The sequence below is a fragment of the Drosophila teissieri genome, chromosome 2R, assembly GCF_016746235.2.
Source record: "Drosophila teissieri strain GT53w chromosome 2R, Prin_Dtei_1.1, whole genome shotgun sequence".
NCBI lineage: Eukaryota > Metazoa > Arthropoda > Insecta > Diptera > Drosophilidae > Drosophila > Drosophila teissieri.
This window is the reverse complement of record NC_053030.1, coordinates 10214618-10241486: the sequence shown is the minus strand read 5'-3', so window position 1 is coordinate 10241486 and position 26869 is coordinate 10214618. Positions and strand designations below refer to the sequence as shown.

General features: G+C 46.4%; 1 protein-coding gene across 1 annotated transcript; it reads left to right on the top strand.

The window, feature by feature from the left end:
• On the top strand, positions 1 to 26450 carry LOC122613839. The gene is made up of 3 exons (XM_043788238.1): positions 1 to 1455; positions 25666 to 25826; positions 25905 to 26450. Exons 1-3 carry the CDS (start codon positions 3 to 5, stop codon positions 25962 to 25964), a joined length of 1674 nt encoding a protein of 557 aa, XP_043644173.1. The 5' UTR covers positions 1 to 2; the 3' UTR covers positions 25965 to 26450.
• The last annotated feature ends 419 nt before the right edge of the window (positions 26451 to 26869 follow it).

Below are 26869 nucleotides of genomic sequence, written 5' to 3'. Positions count from 1 at the left end.
AAATGTTCTGCTCGCTGGCCCAGACGCTCTTCTGCGTCCTGCTCATCCAGGGCGGCCTCTACGCCCTCCACCTGAGCGGAAACGGAAATGGCAACGGGAACGGCAACGGCAACGGTGAGAAGTCGCTGGGCGAAGCCAAGGTGGTGCAGGTGCCCAGTCATCCCGTGGGACCCTCGACGGGAGCCGCCGCCGCCTGGCAGACCGCACCCTCGCAGCAGCAGCAGCACCAGCAGCATCCCGGAGGATCTCCGCCGGGCGGTGGATCCTCGCCGCATGGCCACCGGTCCGCCGCAGCGGCCGCCTTCGATGCCACCACCGTGCGGCTGAACAAGGAGATAGCGGACATGGCCCAGCTGGAGCGGGAGCGACTTATGCTCCTCGCCCGCGCCAAGCAGACGGCGGAACAGCCGCCGGCGGGCAGCAATCATCGCGGCCATCCCTTCATCGCCGGCCGGATACAGATGCAGCCCAGCGAGGAGCTGGACGTGGGCGACTACCCGGCGCTGCTGCAGCAGGCGGCACGGGGCTACATCTTCGGCAATGTCCAGAAGCAGCCGCCGACACCGGTTACCCTGGAACAGGATTACGAGCAGCTGAGGGAGCTGGAGAACAGACCCGTAAAATACTACGGCAGGGTGGTGCAGCCAGCGGAGAGGGAGGAGCAGGCGGAGGCTCTCTACGAACCACTGCACTCGTTCGGCGACTTCGATGACTTCTCGGAACTGGAGCCGGAACCGCAGGAGCCCCACTTGGGCGAGGATGAGTTGCTGCGGGAACTGGACGCCTATCAGTATCACGGCCTGGAGGACGAACCACTCCCGGAGAATCCCTACCGCACGCTGGAGCAACTGGAACTGGCTGCACCGGACTCCCTGCAGCAGCTCTTCGAGCAGGAACAGGAGCAGCGAGACGCCCCCTTCAAGACGATGCACTCCGGCAAAACCCACAACCCGGGCAACTACAACATACGGGTGCAGCAAAAGTGGGCCAGGAAACGAAATGGCCAGGGAACGGCCCATAATTCCGAGGCGGAAAAGCAGCTGCAGCGCCAGATCTTCGCCCAGCACTTCAAGCCGCAGCGAAGTGGCAAACTTTCACTGTCCGCCAACTCGGAGGCCACGGCCAGCAAGCACCTGAAGCCATCCAGTCGCTCCGGCTCCAAGGATAACGAGAAGCCACATAGCGAGCTAGGGGGCAGTGCATCCTCTGCCGCCTCCTCCTCCACTTCTTCCTCCGGCAAACAAACAGCCGGCGATGGACTATCTAAGCAGCAGCAGGTGGAGCAACAGTCGCAGCAGGACAAGAAGGATCCCAGCAACAAGCGATCCGGATCCGGATCCATGGGATCGCCAGGAGGCGGCTACTCCGCGCAGCCACCGATCTCCCACAGCATAGCCAGCCAGCTGATGCTGCGCACCGCCCGCGGGCAACGGCAGTACGATGTGCCACAAATCGGTGAGTTCCAGATACAACTACATACAAATTCCCATTATATGGCGGTTTAAGTTGGGGATTCCATGGTGAACTATTGGGGAGTTGGCGTAACCTACCCTACTTCCACTGTGACCTTTAGCCGACTGTCTGGCATTAACTTGATCCAATCAAGTGTCCACCTTTAACATTGGAACAAACCTTTAACAAATCGAAATTAGAGTGAACTTTCTACTTTCTGAAATAGTTTCACGAAATAGTTGTAACATAAGCAGACAAGTTCTTAAAGTCTTCAAATCAGGAGTACAGCTTTATAGTTCTACCTACATGTAGTACGTGATATTTTGATTTCATACCCAATATGGCTGGCTATTAAATCAAGTCGAACACTTCGCAATGCTCTCTATTAAGCTGCAGTGTATTGTAATTACTGCGGCATGGTTAATTTACAAATGCGTGTTACATGCCCCGAAAGACAACATTTACCCACAATAGACGGTCAATATCTTTCCAATATCGCTGCGTTTCGTGCCGAATTGAGTCGAGTGAAACGCGCTCTTGACCCCCTAGTACACACTACACACACTCTCACACACACAAATACATATACATATCAATTGCGAGTGTGAGTGCTTTCCTTTTTGGGTTCAAAGGGCCGGAGCAAGTAGGGCAGGTCCCGAAGGACATGCCATAATCGCTCTATTTCCGTCACCATTTCTTTTGCGCCAGTTATTAATGCGTAGAACTTTGTGTGCGGGTGTATAGACCCGTTTCATTATGGCGGCTCTTGTTATTCCTGGCGAACTCGTGCATATTTCATGATCCAAGGTGCTGCAGTTCGGCAGTTCGGAAGTTCGGCAATTTAATCCTTTTAGCCGGCTGATGGGCGACCTGGGTGATCAATCATCAATCAGCCGGCGTTTAATACATTGTCACTAAATCATTTGTCAACAATGGCCGAAGCGCAAAAGTTTCTGCAGCTATTTTCGGTAGTTTGGCCAACTTTGCAGTCCGTTATTTTTGGCCATTGCATTTAGCAAATTAGTCGCAGGACTTCGGAAGGAGTGCGACTGCGAGGAAGTTCGTCCTTGGCTTTCATCCATTTGGGCCGTTGTTAATCACTTGGCTGGCTAAATTACTTTACAACAAGTTTTGATGGTCGCCATGAATACGAAATGTGCTTAGAGAAAGTTGGACCAGAATCAGGACTCGGCGGAAGATGTCTGCCGTTGTCTGCCTTGTTCTCGTCCCGGCGGACAATCAATTTTAATTTTTAATTAACACTTTCAAGTTTAATGGCGACATTGCTATGGCCGTGAGCTAAATGCGATTTCATTGCTGGTCTACCAACAAAAGCTGGCGCTTGATGGCCACTTCTCGGCCAGTTTGAATTTTCCATGCGGTTCTTAAAATAATCCAAAATTCAAATTACTCTTCCCGCCATTTGGAATTCTGGCCAATTTGCCGCAACAAGAAAGTCTCGTACCTACAAAGCATTTATAATTAAGCCAAAATGGAAACTAATTGATTGATGTGAAATATGGCTATCGTATCAATTATTGCACTTGCAAACTGTTAATTAAGTTGAGTTTGTGTTTTTCTACCCGTTACTCGTTTTTTTCTTTGATGTAATACTTGAATTGGATTGTAATAGTTTTTTTGTTCTACGATTACCTGTACTTTATTTTACTTTTTTATACGCAGCGGTCTTAACTCTAAGTAAAGCGAAAGTGGAAACATTTCGTGGAAACAGAATGGCCAATTAAATTAAATTGGATTAGTTTACTGGCTGAAGCTGCGCGGCCTTCTCCGTTTTCTCTGTGGAATTTCCCATCTGTGAACAATTGATTTGGCAAGGTTTTTCGCAGATTGAGAGATGTAGCGAAAATCCAATATGCGAAGACAATCAATGAGTTTTCATTTTATGCGCATGTTTGCACAATTTCCCTCATTGTTATGGCCCTCGCTGCTTTCCGCCTCCCTCCAGCACTTTCGCATTTCCCATTTCCAATTTTTCCTTGCCAGCAGCTCGCTTTTCCCACATTTCTGGGTGCGTATGTGTCTTTGTTTATTTCCGCATAACGTCATCAAGTGTCTGCTGTGAAAACGTCAACGCTCCAAACTTCACACCTTCGCTGGTAGTCAGTAGATGGTAGTTGGTAGTCGGGAAATTACAATCGTCCCCCTAAGTGTTTACACTGGAAAACGATTATACGGATAGGAGAGAACGCCGTGAGAGCCGCACACATGTGTTTCTAATAGCCCTGAATGGCAGCTAAGGATCCTTGCACTTCAATCGCCCACATGAGAAAACCCAAAACTTTAAACCCGTTCAAAAGAATATACAAACATATACTTATTATACTAATAGGTTCTTTCGCAGTTTATTCCACTGTATTTACAGTTTATGAAACATACCTGAAACTTTTATTTGCGTACATCTTTTAGTGAAATATTCTAAAAACCTATCCTACATGCCATCTGAGTATGCCATCAAGTCCCACTTCAGTTGCCAGTCCCTGTCGGCCAAAAGAGTTTGCTTCTGTGCCGAGCAAAAAGAAAACGTTGCCGGATAAAACATGAAAAACCCCGTCACTAGCATTTTCCCGGGAAACCTGCGGCTGCGTTTACAACTTGACATCATTAAAACGCGTTCACAATTTACGATCCTGCTGGTCCGGTTTCCAACTAATTTAGTAACAACACCCCGGGGGTCCGAGGCGACTGGACAGGACGCCTCCGTTTGACAAGTCCTCGCTCCCACGCCCACATCCTGCCTGCTCCTGTGGGTGTGTGTGTGCGTGAGAATCCGAGTGCGATAGTGTGTGTGCGCACGCCTTTGCTTTTCCTTCGCCCGCTCAAACCAACATTTTCATACTCCGGCGGTTGATTTAATTTGTAATTTGAGGACCGCTCGGTCCTCAAGTGGCCACTTGGCGGCAAAAAGATCATCGATTTGTGCGGACGGCGGACGGCGGACCTTCCTCATCCATCGACGTATCCTTGCAGTCCCTCGCTCCTGTCAAATATTACGCAAATTAGTTGGAAATGGATATTGGAGATGCGTCTATCACTCCATTCCTCTGTCAGTCTTTCCGACTTTCCGTCTGTGTGTCTGTCTGTCTGTTTGTCAGTGGCCGCCCTCCTTTTCCTTTTCCTCGCCCATTTTCCGCGTCATGTTCGTGTGGCGGCTGCAGTCGAGCGGATGGAAAATTTTACCACAGCGACAGGTTGTCTGCCACAACTTGTAGGTTCCACCTCCTTCCACATCGGCGGCTGGATGCCTCCGTAATCGGGCATAGATATGCAAATGACCGATTTCCAGGACACTCGAGCAGCGGCGACAGATCAGACAAATTGGGATACCAGTGGGTTACTGGTTCTGGCAGACAGATTGGTTGCCTCGGAGATCCTTAACCCCGCTTTAGCCTTTGGATTGGAAATTTGCCGAATTTGATTGATTTATTGAATTGGTGGTAAATTTTCTTGAAAATTGCTTTATGCTTACAAACCTGACTTTTGTGGAAAACGTAAGCTTAATATCTTAAGATATACTATAGGAAACTCATTTATTCAATATTTAAAATATAGATTAGAATGCAATAAGATCTATTTTCCGTTTAGTTCATACTTTATTATTTGTATGGAATATTAATACAACTATTGACTTTTTGCCTCAAAGTTCTAATGGATTTTTGGCATTTATTTTGGGGATACACTGGTTGCGTACGCAGCATGCCCTTTGACCTATAGAGATTTTCTTCCAACATTTTACAATGCCAATGGCATGGCACACTTTTGACATTTTCGTGCGGCGCCCAAAATATTCACGCTGCCACATCCCCCACTCCCCTAATTAAACGTTCCTGCATCGAGTCTCAAGTCTACAACCTGGCCGATGGCCCATGGCCCATAGCCCAAAGCCCATGGCTAATTAGGAGGACGACCCCCATTTGCACTGCTGGACAGGATGGTCCCGGCCAGAGCGGGACTGGCCAAATGAACTGGAAGCAATAACGCCCCGGTCACGCCCACACACTGAATTTGTTAATGAGGTGGACTCTGTTTCGGCGCGGCAAATTAGCCTTTTGACTTAATGCACTGGCCAAAAATAAACAGAAACGTGCTGAAAGTGGACATCGTGGCTGTCGGCCAGCGGATGAATCAATAAACAGTGACATCATCACCAGCATCCAGTCACTCACTCACTCACTCACTCAGTCATTCAGCCATTCAGTCAGTCCGACGGTTTGTCATTTGGCCAGTAGGTGAGGGAGGGAGGGATGGAGGGTGGAGAGAGGTGATTTTACAGCTTGCAGACGGGGAGCTTAGGCCACGCAGAACCTCCTCTTGTGGGGCTGCTGCATATACAATGGTGGCACAGGACAACAGGGAGGCGGGCGGAGGTGTTGGGTGGGGTGGGAAAATATTTACATTAGCGTAAGCGCGGGCCGAGGGGATGCGGTGGGGCGGGGTGTTGAAAGGGGGGGCCACCACGCGGCCATTGAGCGGGCCAATTGTCTGGGTGAGAGTGTGCGTGATGGTGGCTCATTCAGCCAGTTTGACGACAGCAGCCCAAAAGCTGGCCAAAGTTTTGCTTTCTCCTTACGTCACAGAATGGGACGGTTGTCTGGGATCCAAGAGACTGACACACTTATGCCCACACACCATGGCGAACATACATATACTATTTCTATATTTTCTATTTCGATGCGATGCAATGCGATGGCGAGAGCAGTGTATGAATCTGGCCAAAGTGGCTAAAGGATTGTGGCATGCTGCTGAATAAACATGGCCAAGCAAATAGCTGCGAGCACTGCATAAATATCAGCTATGGGGCTATAATGAACCACACCAAGGCGGAGATTTTTGGCCAAAATCTATAATAAGACACTGGAGACCGCACACACAGCCGTGCTACATAGTATATCCTATTTGGCCAGTCAGCTCTTAGTCATCCGTAATGAAGAGCGGAAAGAAAAACAGAAAACCCAGTAAAACTCTTCGGCAAATAAATGTGGCTGAGTAATCGGGTGAGTGTGTGAGTGCTTGTGCTCGTGTGTGTGCGCGTGTGTTTGTGTGTGTGTTTGTGCTAGAATTTTTTAGTCAATGAAGCGTCAAGGACTTTTTGCTTATGATATATTTACCCAGAGGGGCGGGAGAGGAGGGGAGCGAGGGAGGGAGGGAGCCGGAACGAGTCCTTAGCCACAAAAGATGATGCAATGCAATCAGGAGGCGGCTGGCAAGTAAGTGCGGGTAGTAGTGGCCTAGTAGGTATCCTTGTTGTATCCTCGGCGTGCTTAATGAGTTGTGAGCTGACGCGGAATTTATGAATGAATTGCGGAATATGTGCTCACACAGCCACTAGAAGAGTGAGACAGAGACGGAGAGCGAGTGCGAGCGGGAGAGCGAACAGGACGAAGCCAATTTCTGAAATCCCCATCACCGAGTCCTTTGGCATTGTTTTAGCTCCAAGTGAGCGGAAAATTAACCAAGTGTTAGCAGCTTCTCGTAATTGGGCTGCTTTGCTTATGAATAATGCGTTATTTATTGGCTATACTTAGAGGGATTCTTAGCTACGTATATTTAGAAGATGCCTGGGTGCAGTTTTTGTGCTAATTTCCATTTAAGTAATGGTATATTTACAGACCAGCCTTAGAGGGATTATTGTCCTCCATTTAGAAGCATAGAATATAATGCAGCATGTAGCGCATCTATTGATAATGTTCCGAATGGATAACACTTTAAAATACGAAATATCACCTGCTGACAGCAATTATAAATGCAATTTTGTGTCAAACATTGAAATAAGGTGTACTCATGTAGGTCCAGCCACGCAAATTGCTATTTAATTATACACTATTTATTTGTACATGGATCTGATGGGCTTAATTGGTACTGGAAACCTGTGTATTTTAATTGGTTCATCGTCACGTCGCCAATGGCAAATGACGCATGTTGGCGACGAGATAAATAAATGAACTTTTTATGGGCTTAAAAAATTGGTGGACACCAATTCAATTACCAAAATAGTCTTTCATGTAGGCGTTGAACTATCAACAAGCTTAAAATAAACATGCATTGAACTTTCTAAGCGTACATTTCCATTTAATTAAGCCAAGTTAGTTGAGAGACTCATACAAACAGTGCGATTTTCGGAGATGATTGTCACATCCCAAGACTTCGCCCAACCCAGTGAACTGGATTCGAAAAAGAGTTGATTGACGTCCTAGGACACTTGACTACGCAGATACGCATTCGTCCGTGTCCTTGAAAATGTCAAATGGAAATGGTCGATTGGGTGGCGAACCCAAAAAGGATCCAAGAACAATTGCGAGTATAAAAATTTAGCTGGCAGCCGAGCCGAGGTCTCAATAGCGCACACACAATCCCGAATGACATATGCCGCCGGTTTTGGATGGGTACTTCGCCCCAATCGGAGGAGCAGCGGAGGAGCGGGGATAGTGTCTGCGCCATGTGCGTCACAGGTCATGGAAATCAAACGCAATAGAAATCAGCCAGTGAAAACTGAAAACTGGAGCAGGCCATTCAAGAGTGTGCCCCTGTGTGCGTAGTACATGTGCATACTCGTAGACTCTTATAGACTTATGGCAGGCACTGTACACTGTAGCATGCAGCAAGTGCATAGTCATGCTAATGCAAATTATGGCTTATTTAAGCCGACAGCATCAGCAGGACCTACTTTAAGGTGCTGGCTGCATCACTTCAGCATGTCGCATGCATGGCAAACTAAAAACTGAAATTCAGAAGAGAAGCAGCGAAGCAGCGAAACAAGAAAACTTGTGCGGAAAAGCCCTGGGAACGTGGCAAAGAAAGCGGAGAGCTCTTGGCCAGCCCAGGCCAGGTCGGGTCGGGTCTGGCTGGGCAGGGCGATTGGGGGATTGGGGTTAGATGGGGGAGGGAGCTGCCTACTTAAAGGCTTCCGGGCCGGCAACTCGCAGCAGCCGTGCATAATGAGGCTGGCACTCACACAGCTGCATGCATAATTTAGCAGCACCCTGGCCGCTCTAGAAAGCAATGTGGCGGAAGGGTTCCAGGATGGGCCAGGATGAGCCAGGATGTGCCGGGGTGGACCGGGATGTGCCGTCTCCAAGGCAGAAAAAGAGCGCAGAAAGCTGGTGGCTCTGGTCTTTCTTCCCGCAACGCTGCCTTCTGCTGACCTTTTGCCAGCCCATCGATCTAGCCGCTCCCCAATTTACGCATAATCATCGTCATCGTCGTGCAACAATGAATGAGATGGGTATGCTTTTGGGGCCGGGTCTCAAATTATGCAATATTTATGCGGGGCTTTGTTTATTTTAATTCGCACAGCAATTTGGCCGAGTGGGAAAGGGGGAGGAATTATTATTATTATTTCTGCGCCGCCACACATTTCGCCCACGCGCCCACAAACTGCAGACACTTTTCAATCAATCATTGTCTCGTGGTGCTGTGTGTGCTGGTAAATTACTCTCTGTTCCCAGTGCACTGCAAGAAAATACAAAGCCTAAAGGTGTGAGAAGAGCTATTCCCTGTAGTTTTCAACAAAGTCAAATGCCTTCACAAAAAGTTTGAAGGAACTCTCGCTTTTTGCCTCTGCATTTTTAAATATTTAACTTAAGAGTTTTTTCTCTGCGTATGCGAAAGCCAGGTGGCAGCAAGCAAAGCAAACAGTTTCGGGAAAACGTGAAAATTGGGAGCTGGGAAATGCCAGATCGACACTTGTTGCCCGCCGCCGACCTAGGGAAAACTTAGGGCCACACCTGTCGCCCTGCATAAAAAGCCTGGGCAAAGGAAAAACCGGAAAGTTGGAGGGGAAAAGCAGATGAAGATGGGGAGAAAGAGAAGGACTATTTGAAGTCTAAGGAGAAGCAAGCGTTGAAATTAAATTGCCCACTGGCAGTGGACAAATAAATGCTGCAAGGATCATTCCATGGTCAGCGAATCACTGACGAGGCCAGCCGAGCTGGCGGTATCCTTAAGCTCGAGCAAATCCAGCTGAAAGCTTAAACCAGAGCACAACCACCATGTCTGCGGTGCGAGGAACGTCTGGCAAATAAATGTCATTCTATGTCACCGGCTGATTTCCCACGCCAGCGGAGGGCTTTGGTGGAAATTGACAGCTGGCTTGCAATTAAATAAGATTTATATGCGGAGAAAAGGCCAAAAGGCCCAGCCAGCAGCCAGTACCGGCACATATCTCCTCCCCATCTCCATACCCATCCCCATCCGAATCTCAATCTCAATTTTCGCCATTCGGCACTCGCAATTCGCAATTCGCAATCTTAGCAGCATGGAAGTTTCTGCATTAATATGCCAGTAGGTGACTCCACCAAATGACCTCGGGCTGTCAATTCGGGTCGTGTACGCACACTGGTCGGGTACGGAGGAGATAGCAAATATAGCCACGAACTTTGCTAATGGATGCACACCATGTCAAATTGAATTTATTTCGAGGCAGCCTAAGAATAATACGCCAGTAGATACCTCATGTTTAATTTATCGTCCGTCCTCGGTCCTTGTCGCTTCCCATTAAGCAGGTGAGTTGACAAAAGACCAGCAGAAGAAATCGCTCGGAAGGCTTCATGTTCGCCGGAGGGAACCCCACATCGAAATCCTTCGTTCATGGCTAAATAAATACTCCGGCTTTGGTTTGTACTCATACCTCTATAATGTATATGTATTCCTCGATAGCGCGACCAGCAACAGTGTCCTTATTGGGGGGGCATTTGTATCGCTGCAGCGTTCAGATTCATTATCCTTGTGGCAGCGAAGAAGTGGAGACGGCGGGAATAAATCTCAAAATGCCTTGTTATCTCTTGCACTTTTAACTTCATCTCCCTAAACTGTGAGCTATTTGGCTGGAAAATAACTTGTCTTTGTGGGGAAAATGTCAGTGCCTTTAGGTATGTGACCTTTTGCAGAAAGTAAACAGTAGTACTGCCTTGACCAAAGGTAATGAGCACATGTTTTTCTTCAAAAGTTGCGGCTCAATGAGGTCAATAAAAGTGCGAGTACGCAATTTCCCCGTAATGCTGGGCGAATCCGAATTATATAATTGAACTGGCATTACACTAGGCCAAATCATTTATTCTGGGCCCGCCAGTGACGTGGCCGATTCGATAACGATTCCAAATCGAGTTTAGGCATCTGAAGAGCCGTCCGAAACGTCCTGCCTTCTGGAAAGTCCCCCATCCGGACGGACACCCACTCATTCAGGCGCTGGCATTGTTTTCCAATCAAAAACTAAACAAAACGCAAACACAAGACCCAAACACTTGAGCCACTGCGTAAGCCATAAACAAACACGGCAGAATGACAATGTGAATGGGTTTTGGGTGGCGGCGGCACCCAGTGCCAGTGGGTGTGGATGTGGATGTGGGCCAGGATTTCAGCTGGACTGCTGGCTCTGGCTGTGGATGTGGCTGTGACTATGGCTCTGGCCCCATGAATGGGACTTGGCCTGGCTGTGACAGTGGCCACAATGCGAGAGCTGCCAGCCCAACAAAAGCCAGCCGGATTGGAATGGAAAGCAATGCAAAGCGATGTCCATGAATGGACACTGCTTCATGGAGGAGTGGGAGGGAGGTGGACACGGAGGTGGAGAGGTCAGATGGTGTTAAGGGGGCGGGGAGGCTTGTCCCTGTTAAGGATACAAGCAGGCGTGGGACATTTGAATCCCACCAGCACTGGCTCACCATTCACCGGACCGTGATTTCCAAAGTGCGACACCAGCAGTGGCATTTGAAGTAATCGGTTTACCAAAATCCTCTTCAGTTAGGCGCTTGCTACTGAAGCTACTGATGTGTTAAAAATCGATGTGGAATGTCAAATAATCGGCTTACTAAAAATATATTGAGTTATAAAGCTCACAAGCCCAATTGAATAACAAGCAGTATATGAATTTTATTTATTTCTATAAAACTGATTACTTCATCGACCTTAATTAAGTTATCTTGTTTCACTCTTATTTGAAAAGAGATGCAGCAAAATACAGACATCGATATTCTAAATGCTCTATTTGTTTTAATAGTATCACACTTTGAATATTACATTATTATGGAATTCATTCATTCAAGTTGGTAATATGTTTGGCAAGTCACTGAAAGAAGTTAACAGATTGGCAAGCTAATTCGTGTACTTGCTCCTTTTCGTTTGACTTTGCTTTCAATTTGGAATTGCTTAGCTGCTTTGTGCAACATAAACATGAGTTACACATGCCACTTGAAACTGCTCGCTGACCTTTGCTCCAGGAATCCTTGTGGCTTTGGAGCACTCAACCACAATTCGGTTACCAAGTGAACTACTCTCCTTTGTCATCCCAATAACATTGCTTTGTACTCGTTCGAGTGTTTTCTCAGACTAGCCTGGTACAATTCGAAGTGCTCTCATCGCTCGGTTTCCCTGTTTGCAATTGTCTATTTCAAGTCACTGCTTCCAGTCACCGGTTCCAGTCACTGTTCCCTGCCTGTCACTGGCTGCCTGGGCTTGCCCTATATCAGCCGGTTAGCATCTTGTTTACCCATTTGCTACGCCTGACAGTTTTCTAAAATATGCCAAGGCAGGCGGCGGCGTGCGGCAGTCTAAATCCAGCTAAGGTCAGAGTTCAAATTGAGTTTGGCCAGGAAATTAAATGGAGGAGGCTGCCGGCGATGGCGATGGGGATGCTGGTGCTGGATGTGGATGGTGGATGGTGAGTGTGGACCTGGAGGTAGAGGGAACTGGCAGGCTAATGAAAAGCCCTGACTGCTCTTGGGGTTGCTGCTCAGCTGCTCAGCTTCATCTCGGTGCCGTGACGTCCCCTCGTCGTTTAGGCAACCCTCTCTGAAGGTGGAAGCCTGCCTGCACTTGTCTGCTGCACTTGCCACATCCCTCCGTTCCGTGCAATATGCAATGCCATGCAATGCCATGCCCATTCCCTGGGCCGGCTATTAATATTGCCAAAGGTGCGCACTCTTTGGTACTTAAGTGGCTGCCGTCTGGGAACTGTCAACGGGGGCTGAACTCCCCTGGCATTGTGTCATTTGACAGTCGACGTCTTGGCTGCACCTTTAACCCCAGGACCCTCTGCTCCCTGGCTCTGGCCTGGGTAATCCCCTCGGTTCCTTTTGTCTCTACCTTCTTGATGGTGGAGTAGTAGAGTAGACCTGTTCCAAGGCTGAGACTTGGCAGAATGCTGGGGGATGTCGCGCGGAAATTAAGTAACTAAGTAGAGCCGGGGATTCCGCTTTTTTCGGGGCATTCGAGCATAATCAAAACTTCTGCTGCTGAAAGCGCCGAGTAGGGCATATTTCACAATAAAAACCCGGGGTCCATCGTAAATATATATGAAAGCATTAAGCGGCCAGGTAAGTTGCGAGCTGGATGAAGATGGAAAAAGAATGCAAAAGTAAAAGTTTTATTGTCATAGCGCCCGAACAAGGCATAAACTTGCCTTAAAAGTTTAAGCGGCCTTCGTCCGCTGTTGCGCCCCGACTTTTATGCCATTTTCTCATATATTTCAGTGCCTATTTTTAGCCACTCATGGCGAAGCTGCGCAGAAGTTTCCCTTTCCGAGGGAAAATAAAAAATGTGCGCAAAATTACAGTGCAACTTTTCGACCAGCTACAGCAATTTTAATGAAACTTTTCTCGGCTCTAACTCACCCTCCCATCCTCGCTCCCCTCTTTCCCCTCTTTTCCCTCCTGGCCATACTGCCCTTCTTGGCCATGTTGGCCATCTTGGATGTCCTGGTGTTAATGAAAAGTCAGGAGCTAAGCAGACTACGTGCCCAGCAGCGGGCGTCTTACCTGGAACTCTCGTAATATTATTAATAATGTGGGTGAAGTGGAGGAACGTGTCAGCTGAGTGGGGAGAAATTCGAGCTGAACTTTTCGTGGAAAGTACCCTACTAGCACCAGACTCCTTCAGTTGGCCCGCTTTCAGAACTTGCCCGAAAAATCCATGCACAGCAGCACAGCACTAAAAATGTCAAAAGTTATAAATAATTTTCCATATAGAAAAGTGATATGTTCAAAACATGTTGTCAGTGCACCGCAGAAAGTCCGAGCCATGTGGCCGCCAGGATCCCTAATCCTTTCCCTATCCCTATCCCTATCCGAATCCCTTCGGGATGCCTGTCCCAGTTTGCAATTTGCGAAAAATTGCCAGGGCAAAAACTTGAAAGTAAACAAACAAACACATCACCAGCTGCCAGCCAAAAAGCAGCAGATCGCTGGAGTTCTGCGGAGTCCGGGAAACTTCGGGACGTCGGGTCGCAATCCGGTTGGATTGGGCCGGATGGCTGGCAGGAGTTATGTTGATTTGCACATGTTTATGTCCAGTTAGGAGCACCTGCAAGGAGCTCCTTGTTTTGGCCATATGAGTTTTGGCAACGGAATACGGGCGGAAAACACCGACGAGCGAGCAGCAGCAGCGACATGAAATTTTTATGGCCACCAATGCCAGGAAAACAATTGCGAAAAGTAGTTTTACCAAATGCGTCCGACACGTACATCTGTATGTATGTATATAATGCTTGCCCCGGGAAATTAGACCAAAGTGCCACGGAAACAATGGGGATGGAAGGCAGTGGGGATGGACACACTGAACGTACGGAAATAAACGCCAAATGTATTTAGAATTTTTGTATAAATAACCTCAGACGGCAGCGAGTCGAGGGGGCAATTTAAATTATTGAGCGGCATTGATTGCTGACCTGAAGGACCTGAAGGACCTGCTGGAAACCCAGCAGGGGCTCAGGCGGCTGCCTCCTGGCCCACAGTCGATATACTGACGCAAATGCCGCAAAGCTCCATGTTCCTTGCTCAAAGTTCCTAGTTCCAAGTTCCAAGTTGCGGGCAGGATAATCATCATTAAAGCAACCGCAGGCCCGAAATTATAACCATTACAGTTATAAATAAAATGCGGCGCGGCCGAGCCCCCCAGAAACGCCCTGAAAAAGGGGGCGTGGCCGGGGCACTTGGCAGACTCGCTCGCCTGTAATTACTTTGATTTGCGCCAAGGACGCTGCCCCAGAAATTGCATGATCCCGACAAGTCCTGAATTTAATTTGCTGCTGCTGCTGCTGAAAAATCTACTACGAAGCGTCACTTTCCTTTTCCCGCTGCTTGTTACTTGCCTCGGTTAATTTCCATGACGGCCAGTGGTTTTCCCAAGACCCAACAGCAACAGCAACGTTGGAAATCCTGTGAGGATTACGCGTCTGACGTCATAGGCAGACGGCCTTGGGGCATGAAAAAAGCTGGTGGCGGTCGCCTTGTGGCTTCGAGTCGAGTCGTTTCGAGTCGATTCGAGTCGCTTGTCAATTAGCAATTGCCTTGGTGTGAAATTATGGGTTATACAACGTTTGGGGCCATAGTGGCCGAGCCCAATTCGTTTTCACAGTCGACTGCAGGGCCAGCAATTAGTAAATGGTTCCCTACTCCCACGACAGCGAAAGCAGAGCGACCAATCGTCTATCCTTTCCAATCCGATTGAGTCTCCGTGTTATCCTTGCCGCCCATCAATACCTCAATAAGTGATTCAGCAAGTGCAGCTTCCATTGACCTGCTCAGTTCGAGTAGTGGTCCTTTTATCGCACATCCAGCTTATCTCGAGTTGCTCCTGCTCCGTTCGGTAGCAATTACCTCTGGCAGCTTTAAGCTGATTTCATTACATGTCCCTTTGGGGCTCCAATTGGTTGTACCAACACATGACCGAAATCCCCAATCGCTGACTGGGATGCCCTCCGGTTTAATTAGATATTAATTGGTTGAGCCGCAGCCAGCGCTCAACAGGTGCCGCAAAGCCGAAGAAAATTGAAAAACCTTTCCACCACCGAAAAAAGTAAGCCGAAATGAATGAAAAGAAAAACAAGAAAATGCCAGCAAAGCTCACCCATTTATTCAAGGCGTCAAGCTAAGCGGAAATGACGGGATCGCAAATGGGGGCGCGGTGCCCTTTTATCCTTCTCATTGTCGCGGAGCGGAGGTTCAAGCCTTCGCGGATGTCAACCGCAACACAATTTGTTGCTGCACAGTGCGTTTAATGAGCGTAGCTCATCTTGTGAAACTCCTTTTTGGGGCAGGTAACTCAAAAAGAAAGTATTATCTTGTAGTACGAGACACTGTAAAGATGTGTATCCTTCTTATTTTAATTTGTATTGAATTTCAGTTAAGGCTAATAACTTTTAATACCTAAAGTATTGTAATAATTGCAAACTCGGATTGGTAAATACATGCATGCTCGCCATAGATTTTCGTCGCGTACTGTATGCGCGTGCTAAAGTGAATGCCACATGCTGTAGACAGCAAAAAATGGCCCAAAAATGGGCCCCAGCTTTTCTTTCTTTTTCCACATTTCCACATTTCCGTCGCGCATTTTGCCGTGACTTAATTGGTGTGCGCCCCTCTCTTTCACTCCCGATAGTCCCTCTCTCTCTCACTCGCTAGCTGGAAGTGTATGCGTATGCATAATGCAAATCCGCGCGTTTGACGCTTTTCGACTTTTCTGTGTGCGCCGCCGAGCCTTTTGCCTCCTTTTGCCTCCTTTTTTTGCCTCCTTTTTTACCTTTTCTTTTTATTTTTATTTTCAGCGCCCTTCTCTCGCTGACTGCGCTTTTATTTAAAATATTTTTTGTCGTGTTGCTTTGTCGCATTTTAATCTGCACGGAGCACGCGATTACCTTCCCCTTTTAGGCCCTAATGTATGTGAGAATTCCGGCAGCAGTCAGGCGATTGCGTGGGTGTGTGAGTGCCTGCACTTAGAGAAAACTGCCGTTCGATGGCAACCACAAACTAAACCGTTCTGAAATCAATATAATCCTTCGAAAACCTATAACCGCAAGCTTAATTACGGAAAAGGCCGTAGTTATCCTTCGATTATATCCTTAGTTATAAGACCCAGGTAGTCATGTTGAACTTCCCACAAGTCCTGCAGCATTTCGCGCAGTGCATGTTTTTTGTAAGCCTGGCATTGTCGCTGGTTAAGAGCGATTTACATACAAATCGCTGCCTTTTGCTGGCTCTTTTTTGTCGGTCGACGTCGACACATACAAAAATAACGCGACTTTGTTTTATTTTTAACACACCGCCAATTATAAACAATATAAATACGCGCATGTGTGCGTTGTTTTGCTGCGATAGTGTGTGTGTGTGGATGTTAGTGTGTGGCTAAGTTTAGTCATTGTTGAAATTAAAATAAACGGCTGCCTGCAACAAAGGCAAGTTAATTTCGCCTCTTTATGCAGCGTCTTCGAGTTTTATGCAAGCGCCGACGATGCAATTTAAATGCAAATTCAAAATTCACATATAAAAATGGCATTTGTGGCTTTAGTTCGGGCGAAAATTTATGCACAGATTGGCACAGGGCTATAAATAGCCAGCACAGCCAACACAGCCGTCTATAGAGATTGATGATGAGCGATGTGGCTGAAATTCAATTTGATTTACCCACCCACATGTTAAGTGTCAGCCAGATCGCATTTCAATTACGCCCAAGCCTCATAATTAAGCCCATAAAAGGGGGCAGTCACTTTTATTGCGGTTCGAATTACCAGTCAACGGGATTCGAGCAGCAGCAGCAGCAGCAGCAGCAGGATCTTGAACTTAGCCATCATTTTCCATAAAATTCAACAATGCCACAAGCGCCAGGGCCCTAGTTATTTTGACCTAAAACATCAGTTGGTTTAGGCTTAAGCCAGAAATGGACAGAGAGAGAGAGAGAGAGGAGAAGTGAGAGGGCGACAGGTTGAAGGTGCGTCCAGGGGTCAAGCTTTGCGCCTCGTCCTTGCCCGGGAATCCCCTCACACGCCCGGCTACGTGAGCCAAAACAAAGAGCAAAAATAAAACGTAAACACATAAAAATTTGTTGCTGCGGCCGCAAAAAAAAAAGGAAAACTCACACACACACACACCAACACAGGAATAAGAGCAATGCGGTTAACGAGCGCAGATGAGAGAGGGCGGGTAGAAGGGAGGGGTTCTTGCCCAGATACTACGGTGCGGTTTCAAAAGATCTGCGACCAGTGTGCCAAAGGCGACTCAAGGGGTCAGGTGGGCGAGGTCACGGCGAAAACAGACAGTAAAAGTCACCGGGCGGAGGACAAAGAGAGCGAGATAGTCTCGCTGCACGAGAGGGGCAGATGAGTCCTGCCCCCAAACACCCTTCCGCCCACCCCTCCCACTTGCCTTTGTTGTCATCTGCAGCATGAGACCTCCGAAAGTATGCTGTATTAAAATTGTAGTGTGCCAATTGTGTGTGGTTTTGTTAGTATGTGTTTGTGTGTGTGCGCGGCTCTACGCTTTCAATGTGTTGGCCAGGCACGTAGCCAACTGTATCTATGTGTGTGCGCTTTGTAATTGGCGTTTTAGGCCTTTGACGTCAATCCCAAATAATAACCATTCGCACTTTTGTTTGCTCTTGCCTTAACACTTCTGTGGCCAATGGGACTTCTCCATGCGGTTTATTTTGTTGTTGCACAACCGAAACACACACAAGTACACCGCCCCCCCTTCCACACTCACACACACACGCAAATGTGCCCTTTAACGGTGCAATTAAAATAATTACAATTACACTTTACAATCGACTCGGTCTGCACACTTAGCTTACCCGCACATCATTAATTTATAAGCCCAAACAGAAGATGAACGTTTGCGCTTGTTGGAAGTCCCTAAATAAATTCGTACACATTCAGAAAAGGAATCCTGAAATAGAATAATTTATGAAAAATATGTTTTGCTTTGTCTAAAGAGTAGACCCCTTATAAAATGATGGTATATATATTTCAAAAAAGGAACCTTTAAATAGAATAATTTATGAAAAATATGTATTACGTTGTCTAAAGAGTAGACTTCTTATAGAATGATGGTGTATTTATTTCTAGAAGGCAGTGTTCTTAAATGCTGTTTCATTGTGAAATAGAAGCACTTTGTCCGATTTTTCTGAATGTACAAGTGTTCTGTGTTGCCTTCGTTACTAATTTGAAATGTATCATGCCGTGTAAAAGCACTTTGCACTAATTATGGAAAATATCCCAAAATCTCTTTATGAATCGAGACCTAAAACGGAGAGAGCGTCTGCTTTCGGCCACATTTGAGAGCTACAAAACTTTTAATGGCCTTCATTTTTCTTGGTCCTGCATCTGGCTCTAACACTTTTTAATTGCCAATTAGGAAGTTTTTCTCATTTTCGATTTTTGCATTGCCCTTCGAGGGGAGTTCGGTGAGTTTGTTGGCTGGCCAATCGATCGCTTTCCGACGACGCGAGGCCAATTTGATGCGTGAAAGGAAAAGCCAACGGCGGCATAAAAAAGTAACCAGCACGCGTTAACAAATTCATTTAATTTGGCCAAAACGGGAAAGGCAGACTGTGGAGAAAGTGAGAGAGAGCGAGAGAGAGAGTGAGAAAGAGAAAGAGAGAGAGAGCGAGAGGCGCCAACAAAAATATGAGTTTTTATTACTCTTGACGAAATGCGAAAGGAAGTAAGCTGAAGAAACCACCGAAAAGGACGTACGTAACGAGTGTACGCACACACACACACACACACACAAAGGCATGGCTCACACCCACGGGCGCACACAGATACGCACCAATACCAACGCTCGAGCACAGGAGCTAAAAATAGAAATGCGCCTCCCGGCACTCCCTAAAAAGTGGCAACACAGTGGCAACAGAGACAGCCAACGAAGACAAGACAAGATTACAAATGTGTAAGCAGCAATTCCCAGAAGTTTTCCTCGTTCTCCTCCCTCTCCCCCCTGCCGCTCACTTTTCCGCCGCTTTTCCCGCTCTCTCTGTCATTTTTCCTTTTCACGGAGAACAGACGTCGCATATTAAACTGTTGATGGTTTGTTGCTTCGTTTATTTGTTGCTATATTTGGCCATTTGCCTCTGCTTCGCTTCTGCCTTTGCCATTGTTATTCTTTTCTTATGTTTTCTGCAGACGAGCCTCAGCCGTGCCCTTTAACCCTCGACCCCCTTGCACACCCGCTCTCTCCTCATTCGAAGTGTGTGTGTGTGCATGTGTGTGCTTCTGATGGGAGTTAATTAAAATATATAAACCAAAATTAAATGGCATAACCGTTGAAAGGGCATTTGGCACGCTTCTACGCAGATTAGTCCAATCTTAATTCCATCTGCCAGTTATAAGTTTTGATTCGCTTTCGAATAACAAGTTCCTTTGGGCCGCTTTGTCTTTGTCGTTTGTCTTTTTTAATTTCTGCTATATGTGTGCGCGAATGGGGTGATTTTTGATAGCGTTTATCTGTTGGATACCAACGTAAAACATTGCTGACAGAACTTGGATAGTTAACAAGTATCTGCAATGTGTTTTATGGCATTAAAGCCAGACAATAAAACACGAGTATCACTAACTACCACTGCTTAGATCTTTTTTTCGTTTTAAATTTTAATTAATACATAACATAATATCAATTATAAACAGAAATATGTTGTGGGTGTAACCATTTTCATCAATTAGCTCACAATGATTACACCTAATTTGTGTTAAATCTGTTGCCATCATACAATACATATAAATATACCGCATATCGCAACTCAAAAGTGCTGACTTGACTGGGAAATAGAAAAAGTTACAGCATGAACGGGCCATAAAACTATGAGAAATTGCGAGAAAACTGCCCGAGGCCGTGAATGCCAGCAGAAGAGTGAGTATAAGTTATGGGAAATTTTAAATGTTCTGGTACAATATGCAAAATGTTGCGTCAGTAGAGCAGTACAGCAAGGCAGAAGGCTGTGGGGCGGGAAGGACATAACATTTGCGTATAAACTCGGAACGAGGGGCAGTTCTGGTAACTGCCCGGCCAAAGTGTTTATGTGGCCTCCAATGCATCATCAACTAGTTATGAGGAGCGAAATGTTGCGGCATGTCCCTGAAAATTTATCACTAAAATTAAAGCGGAAAGTGCCTGATAATTAGATGCCCAGCCTTCCCCCTTTGATACACGACACTGGGGCCTGCGGTGGCGTATCCGAAACCAACGAATCGGATCCAATGTTGCCACGAGAGCATTGCAAACCACTTCAGTGGGAAGCGTTTTCGGGACGAATGCGTCCTAAAAGGTTTCCCGTGTCGTCAGCCGTCAGCCGGGCCTGCTGCTAGTGGGCGTGCCTTTGTGGTAGTCGGGTGTATGATTTATCAGCTATGAATATGAAGTGACGGGAAAATGCTTTTCGCCTACATGCAGAAGGCGGAACGGACAACTAGCTTGCCGGCAGCGTAGTCCCATCACATCGCGCTGTGAATGGTGGTGAATGTGGATGAGGATATGGATGTGGAAATGGATGTGGATGTGGGAAAAGTGAGCGTGGAACGTGGAAACGGGCTTATTAAATTACAATTGATGTGAACCGAAAACAAAATGTACCTCGAGGGGCCACACATAGCGCCACCACCACCACCAACGCGCCACCTGGCGGCTGTTTGCTTTTTTCTTTACGCCCTACAAAGCAAAACAAAGCGGCAAAAAGGAAAACAAAATGAAGGAAAGCTAACCTGCGGCCATTTGTTGTACGTATGTGCTATGCACGTACGTGGGTGTGCTGGTTGAAAAACACAAAAAAAAGATATGCTAAATTAATTGAAGCGAGGCGAGTGGAGCACTAGATGCTGGGAGCTGATACCCAAGAAAGCGGCCAAGAAAGCTAAAAAGGAAAGGCGATCCCCGGCAACAGAAGTCCTAAAATAATAGACAGCGAAACGGAAGATTTTCGCCCGGCAGATACATTTGAGAAGCAAATTTAATCAAAGCGGAGAAAGGCAAACAAATTATGACAGGACTTCTCATTTTATTCGGCGAACACCTCAATTTGCTGCTGCTGTCCGGTTTTTCGTATTGAAACTTGACAAACGGTGAATTCATTTTTGATGAAGGACACTGCCACCAACACACAATCAGGAAGGGAAATGGGTCAGAGGCCTCGGCTGTGCTGCTGTGCCTAAGCTGGGCCCAAAAAGTGAAATTTGCAGGACGACAAATTGGCAGGATCTCGGGATGGCATAGAATCAATGGAGAGGTTGTCGCAAAAAGGAAATGCCCATCAATTTTGTAGTTGTCATTTATAAATTTGCTCAGCCTTTTGTTTTATGCAATGCCTTTTGCTATTTACGGCCGTAATTTGCAGGAGCAGTGGGCGGATACGGCCGGAAGAAGGCGGCAGAAGGCGGAAGAAGGCGGAAGCAGGCCGCAGATGAACCCGTTGCCTTTGTGTGTGGGCGTAAGGACGCGACTTTAATGTCGTCCCAGGACCTGCAACCCACCGTCCTTTGCCGCCTGCTCCTGTTTATGTGCGCCACATAAAACTATCAATTTATTGCTGCAAAATCGTTGCGCGCTGCTTCCTTTGGCTGGCGCTTCCTGCACACTGACGCCCGCACACACACACTCGCACACACAGATACACACACAGATGTATGGATGGACACGAGCACGGAGTGCATCTGTGTGCAGCTTGGTCTCTTTTCGTGGGTTTTGTTATTATTGTTGGCAGCCTTTTAGGCGCCGCACTGACGAGACAACAGGCGTTTGCAGCTCTCCTTCTGCTTCTTTTTCTCTTTCATCGCCATCGCCACATCCTTCGTGCATCTGTATACAGTATATGTGTGAGTGTGCGTGTGTGTGAGTGGGAGCAAAAGGTTTTCTCACTACGCGAACTTTGTTACAAATTTCTGCGACTTATTTTTCGCCACGAACTCCACGCCACGAGCTCACTGCTCCTGCATTACGTATTCGCCACGTATACGTCTGTCGTGCGACGAAAATAGCATCGGTTGGCACTTTTGGCCAAAAAACACCCATCCATCCCCCATCTGCGAGTATATGGCCATCGCCATCGCCACTGCTCCTTGGCTTGGCAACAGCCAAATCCTTTTTATGCTTTTGATTTTTTGACACCCCACGGGTTGTTGTTCCTGTGGCTTGTTAGCCATCGTTGTTGTTTCTCTTGTTGTTGCTGTTGCCGGGTGTCTTAGTGTCAACATGCGTTGATTCTCCTAAACCTCCTCCCTCCTAAGCTGCTCTGCTTCTAAACTTTGGGTACAGTTGCCTCGCGTGGTGGTGATTTGCATACAGAGATGCACTCGAACGTCATAAGAAGTTTCACAATTTCCATCGCGTATTCCGAGTGGATATTGTTGACATGTGATTATATCGCCTCTGATGTGTTGTTTTGCAGTCGCAGAAAGCTGTGCAAGTGGATCTTTTTATCCTCTTATCGTCTGGGATGGAAATAGAGTGGCTTGTGGTGATTTCCAGAATAGAATGTCTGTAGTTTTTAGTCGCAGTTACTCACAAGCAGAGCCAAAGAGGTAAAAAATTCATACCAATCCTCTGGTTTTTTAAATGTTCTTTGAATACCACGTATCTTATGGATAAATATGAAATATATTTCATTGGCATTGCTTGTATATAATACTATAATATGTATAATATTATATTTAAGCACTGATTTGAATGATGCACCATGGGAATCTATGAGTGCAATTGCACAGAAAAGTTATTTCTGCACGAATATTTTAGGTGACACAGTTAAGTTTGATTGCTTATCGTTCAGTAATACATGTATAAATCAGTTTAATTTGGCCCGTCGAACAGAAAGTAGGCCATTCACCCTGTTCCAAGCAGAACTTATTTCGATTTATTGCAACAACGATAAGCAGCACCAGAGGCAGAAATGGAAGCACTGGCAGCAGTTGCAAGCACCACCAGAAATGGAAGAAGAACCAGAACGAGAACCAAACCAGACCCTACTCCTACTTCCAGCTCACTTGCACCCACCGGTTAGTTGCAATTTGAGCCACCCGCCCGAAGAAAGGAGACGAGCAAAACTAGCAAACAAGCGCAAAAATCAATTTAAAGTTCAATAGCCTCAGAAGCTAGCTATCCGACTGAGTGGGCGAGTGGGTTCGGTGGATTCAGTGGGTTCAGTGGGTTCGGTGGGTTCAGTGGGTGGTGCAAGGGGAGAAACTTCGCTGACTTGGCCCGAAAAAAAGGAAAACATAGCCAGCCAGCAAATGCGACCGAAATTTCCCCCGAACTTTACAACGTTGCTACAATTTGCAAGTTATTTGTGTGTGAAATTAAGTTCAAAGTACAAAATGTGGGTTGCAGAAGCACGCAGAAGAGCACAACAACTGGTCGTTTCTGGCAATAAAACTAATGGAATTCTTGGTTCCGCGGCCACATTGCGTATGCGTAATGTATGCACAAATCTGCATAAAGCTGCGTCCTTTTTGGCCGAATCCCTGCAAGGACGCCCTCCCCTGCCAGTGGGGACTCCTCGGTAGAATGTTACAACGTGCCCAAGTGTCCTTTGATGCAATTATGCGGCGTCCAACGAAGTTGATAAATGGCAATCGTGAGAAGCGCCTCCGGCGGTGCGACATTGTCATCGTGGTTCACCATTCGCCATTTACCATTCACCATTTACCATTCACCATTAACTGAATCATCGCCGTCATCTTCATCATCATAACCGTAGCCAACGTGCCGCAGAGGATGTGGGCGCTCTTCAAAATGCAAATGGCCCTTTGGCACGCCACGCAATTGGAGTCGAATCCATTGAAGGCAGGTTGCAAGAGCCAGGTGCCTAACGAAGCGAGCTTTCAGCTGGAGAATGAGACACACCATCATCAATTGATTTCCCGCTGACAGCCGAAGAATATTCCGGCGCGGAGTGGGGCATCCCGGGAATCCGATGGGGAGGCACTAACATTCGAGTGTCGGGTTTCTGCCACTGCAGCTGCAGCTGCTGCACACATTTATGCTTTGTCAGGTGATTTTGCAACTGCAACAATCGCACACACCTGCAATGCAAACGAATGGAGACGGCGATGAAGGGCAGACAGATCAACTTAATGAATAGAATGCACTTGGCACGGCTGGCGCGTGAGCAAAAGAAATAAAATTAATTTAATGTCAGTTCACAGCAGTTGCTGATGGAACAGCTCATTGAAGGACGGCAAACAACGGGAGTGGGAAATAAAAAGCGCTTCAGAGTAAACACTTTTTACTTTTTTCAATCGCAAACACCATATCACTATGGTTGCTAATCTGGATTACCAACATAAAATAAATAATGCAACCAGAAAAACACACGTTTATGGGAAAATTATCGATAAATATGATATATGTTCTTTAATAGAAATATTTATCATAATTAATAAGTAAATATTTATTATGTAAGAGTGAAAAATGCATTCAGATATATTAAAACATCACTGTTGGTGGAAAAAATTAATGAATGGAACATATGTACGATAAGCCGTTCTGCAGCTGCGCAAAGCCCGAAACACCTTTTGATTGAATAGCCTGGGGCTTGCCAAGTGATTTTCACTTCCGCAATAAGACAAATAAAATACGGAATTATTAAGTGGCAAAGCTGGTCGCGTGGCAAAAACCAGAACGGCGTAGAGCAGAATAATTTTGGATGCAGCCAAAAATAGCAGAGGAAAGTTTTGCGAGAGCAAGTTGAACGCCGGAAATGGCAATTAGGAATGAGCGGGGACAGGAGTTGGAAAAGTGGGTGGTGGGAAAACCTACACGGACAGCTCGAACAGCGGATCCCCATACACAAACATGCAACCGGCACACACATGCATATACCCATATAAGCACAGGCAGGGAAAACTAAACCGGAGGCGCCAACATGTCCTACAAGTGATTTATTTTTATGTATTTGTTGGTGGAAGGCAGTGCAAAGGAAAAAAGATATGGAGGAAAGGCGAGCACAAAGTGAAATGCCACAAAAAGTAAAGTTTGTATTTCAGTTTGTTTTTTCTGTTAGACGGCGGTGGCGGCGGCGTCGGTGCAGGCGAAGCCAGCCAAGCCTGGATTTTCCCCAGCCATTTTCCCCCTCGTTTTCCCTCCTCTTAGCCGCAGAAAGTACTAAAGTAGCGAACGTGAAACTATTTATAACAACAAAAACCTGCTAAGCGGCCGCCACACACATATACACACACACATACACAAAGAAAAAATGCAGTATGGGCGGGGAGGTGGTGAAATATCCATAGCATACTTCTATGCGCCGGCTGGCAGTTGCAACGTTTAGACGCAAATCATGGCAGACATTAGCGTGTGCAGAAGTTTTTCACTGAACGATTTATGGGAAAAGTTCGGGGCTTCTTACCTGCTTCTACCTGCTTTTACCTGCGCATCTTCTCCCCCCGCCTGCCAAGAGAAAGCCATTCTGACTGACTGTCACCCGTTCTTGTTTGCGTTCCTCTTGCAGAGTGTCCTACCGCCATGGATGGCATGGAGCGATTCGCCTGCCCCATTCCCGACCGGCAGGGCAGATACCGCTGCATAGACGATCATGTGCTGTGCGATGGCTTCATCGACTGTCCCGACGGCGAGGACGAGGACCGAAGATCCTGCATGTTCTACAAGACGGTGAGTTCGCCGCGCACCACGGCGTATACTTGATGTCATCATTCAAATGCCTTTCTCGTTCTTGTTCTCTCCATGCAGACGAAGGCCCATCTGGATGTGTTAGCGGATGCGTTACTGCGCTGGGCGCGAGGGCGTTAAGCTCCACCCACCCACCAATAACACACACACACACCCTCTAATACACACAAAATACACACCCACACACACACACACACAGAAAGTACACCTAGAGAACTCACATTGACAAACAATTAGTTTTAACATGTCGCCCCAAGCAAACAAGAGCCCCGTTAAGTTAAACATCATCCAGGAACCAGACACACAGACAGCCAACCACCCGTCTATCCTTTGACATGAGAAAGATTCCCCAGAGAAACTCCGAAAAGAAATCCCCAGCCACATAATGCAAAAATGCAAAATGCAAAAATGCAGCTCGCAATGGGCTAAATGGACAATTGCCAAGTAAGAAAAGCGAAAGCTATGATTAAACGCAAAATGAGGCAGAAAATGTGCTTGACGAAAGGTATGATTATTATTACACTATTATTATTAAAAATTAACTTAATGAAAAGCCCAAACAGAAGAAGCAGTTATACATACTAAAGCTAAATTACAATTCAGCAAAAGGACAAAAAAACGATGTTTTTTTTTCATTTTTAAACTTGTTTCGCAGGAACAGAAAACATAATGAGGAAAAACAAAATTGGGCCTAACTATTTTTAGTATATATTAAATAAATATATTATAAATATATCTTACTATATGAAATATATTTCGTGTACATTATTTAATTATACGTGTATTAAAGTTAAATAATGTTAATGTTAAATAAACCAATGAAATGAAATCAAAACGAAGCAAGCAAAAAAAGCGATAAAAATAATGATGAGGCAGCAAGCAGAAGACGAATGAATTATATATACATATACACAGAAAAAAACCGACATTAAATATATATTAATAGTATACATATACCAATAACAAACAATTATACAATTGAAGAAAATATTGCATTAGGTTTTATTGCTGATAACTGAACAAGC

Coding starts and splice junctions, on each gene's coding strand:
- LOC122613839 (XM_043788238.1), top strand. CDS start 3: ATGTTCTGCTCGCTGGCCCAGACGCTCTTCTGCGTCCTGCTCATCCAG. Junction 1,456..25,665: donor GTACGATGTGCCACAAATCG/GTGAGTTCCAGA, acceptor TTCCTCTTGCAG/AGTGTCCTACCGCCATGGAT. Junction 25,827..25,904: donor CCTGCATGTTCTACAAGACG/GTGAGTTCGCCG, acceptor CTCTCCATGCAG/ACGAAGGCCCATCTGGATGT.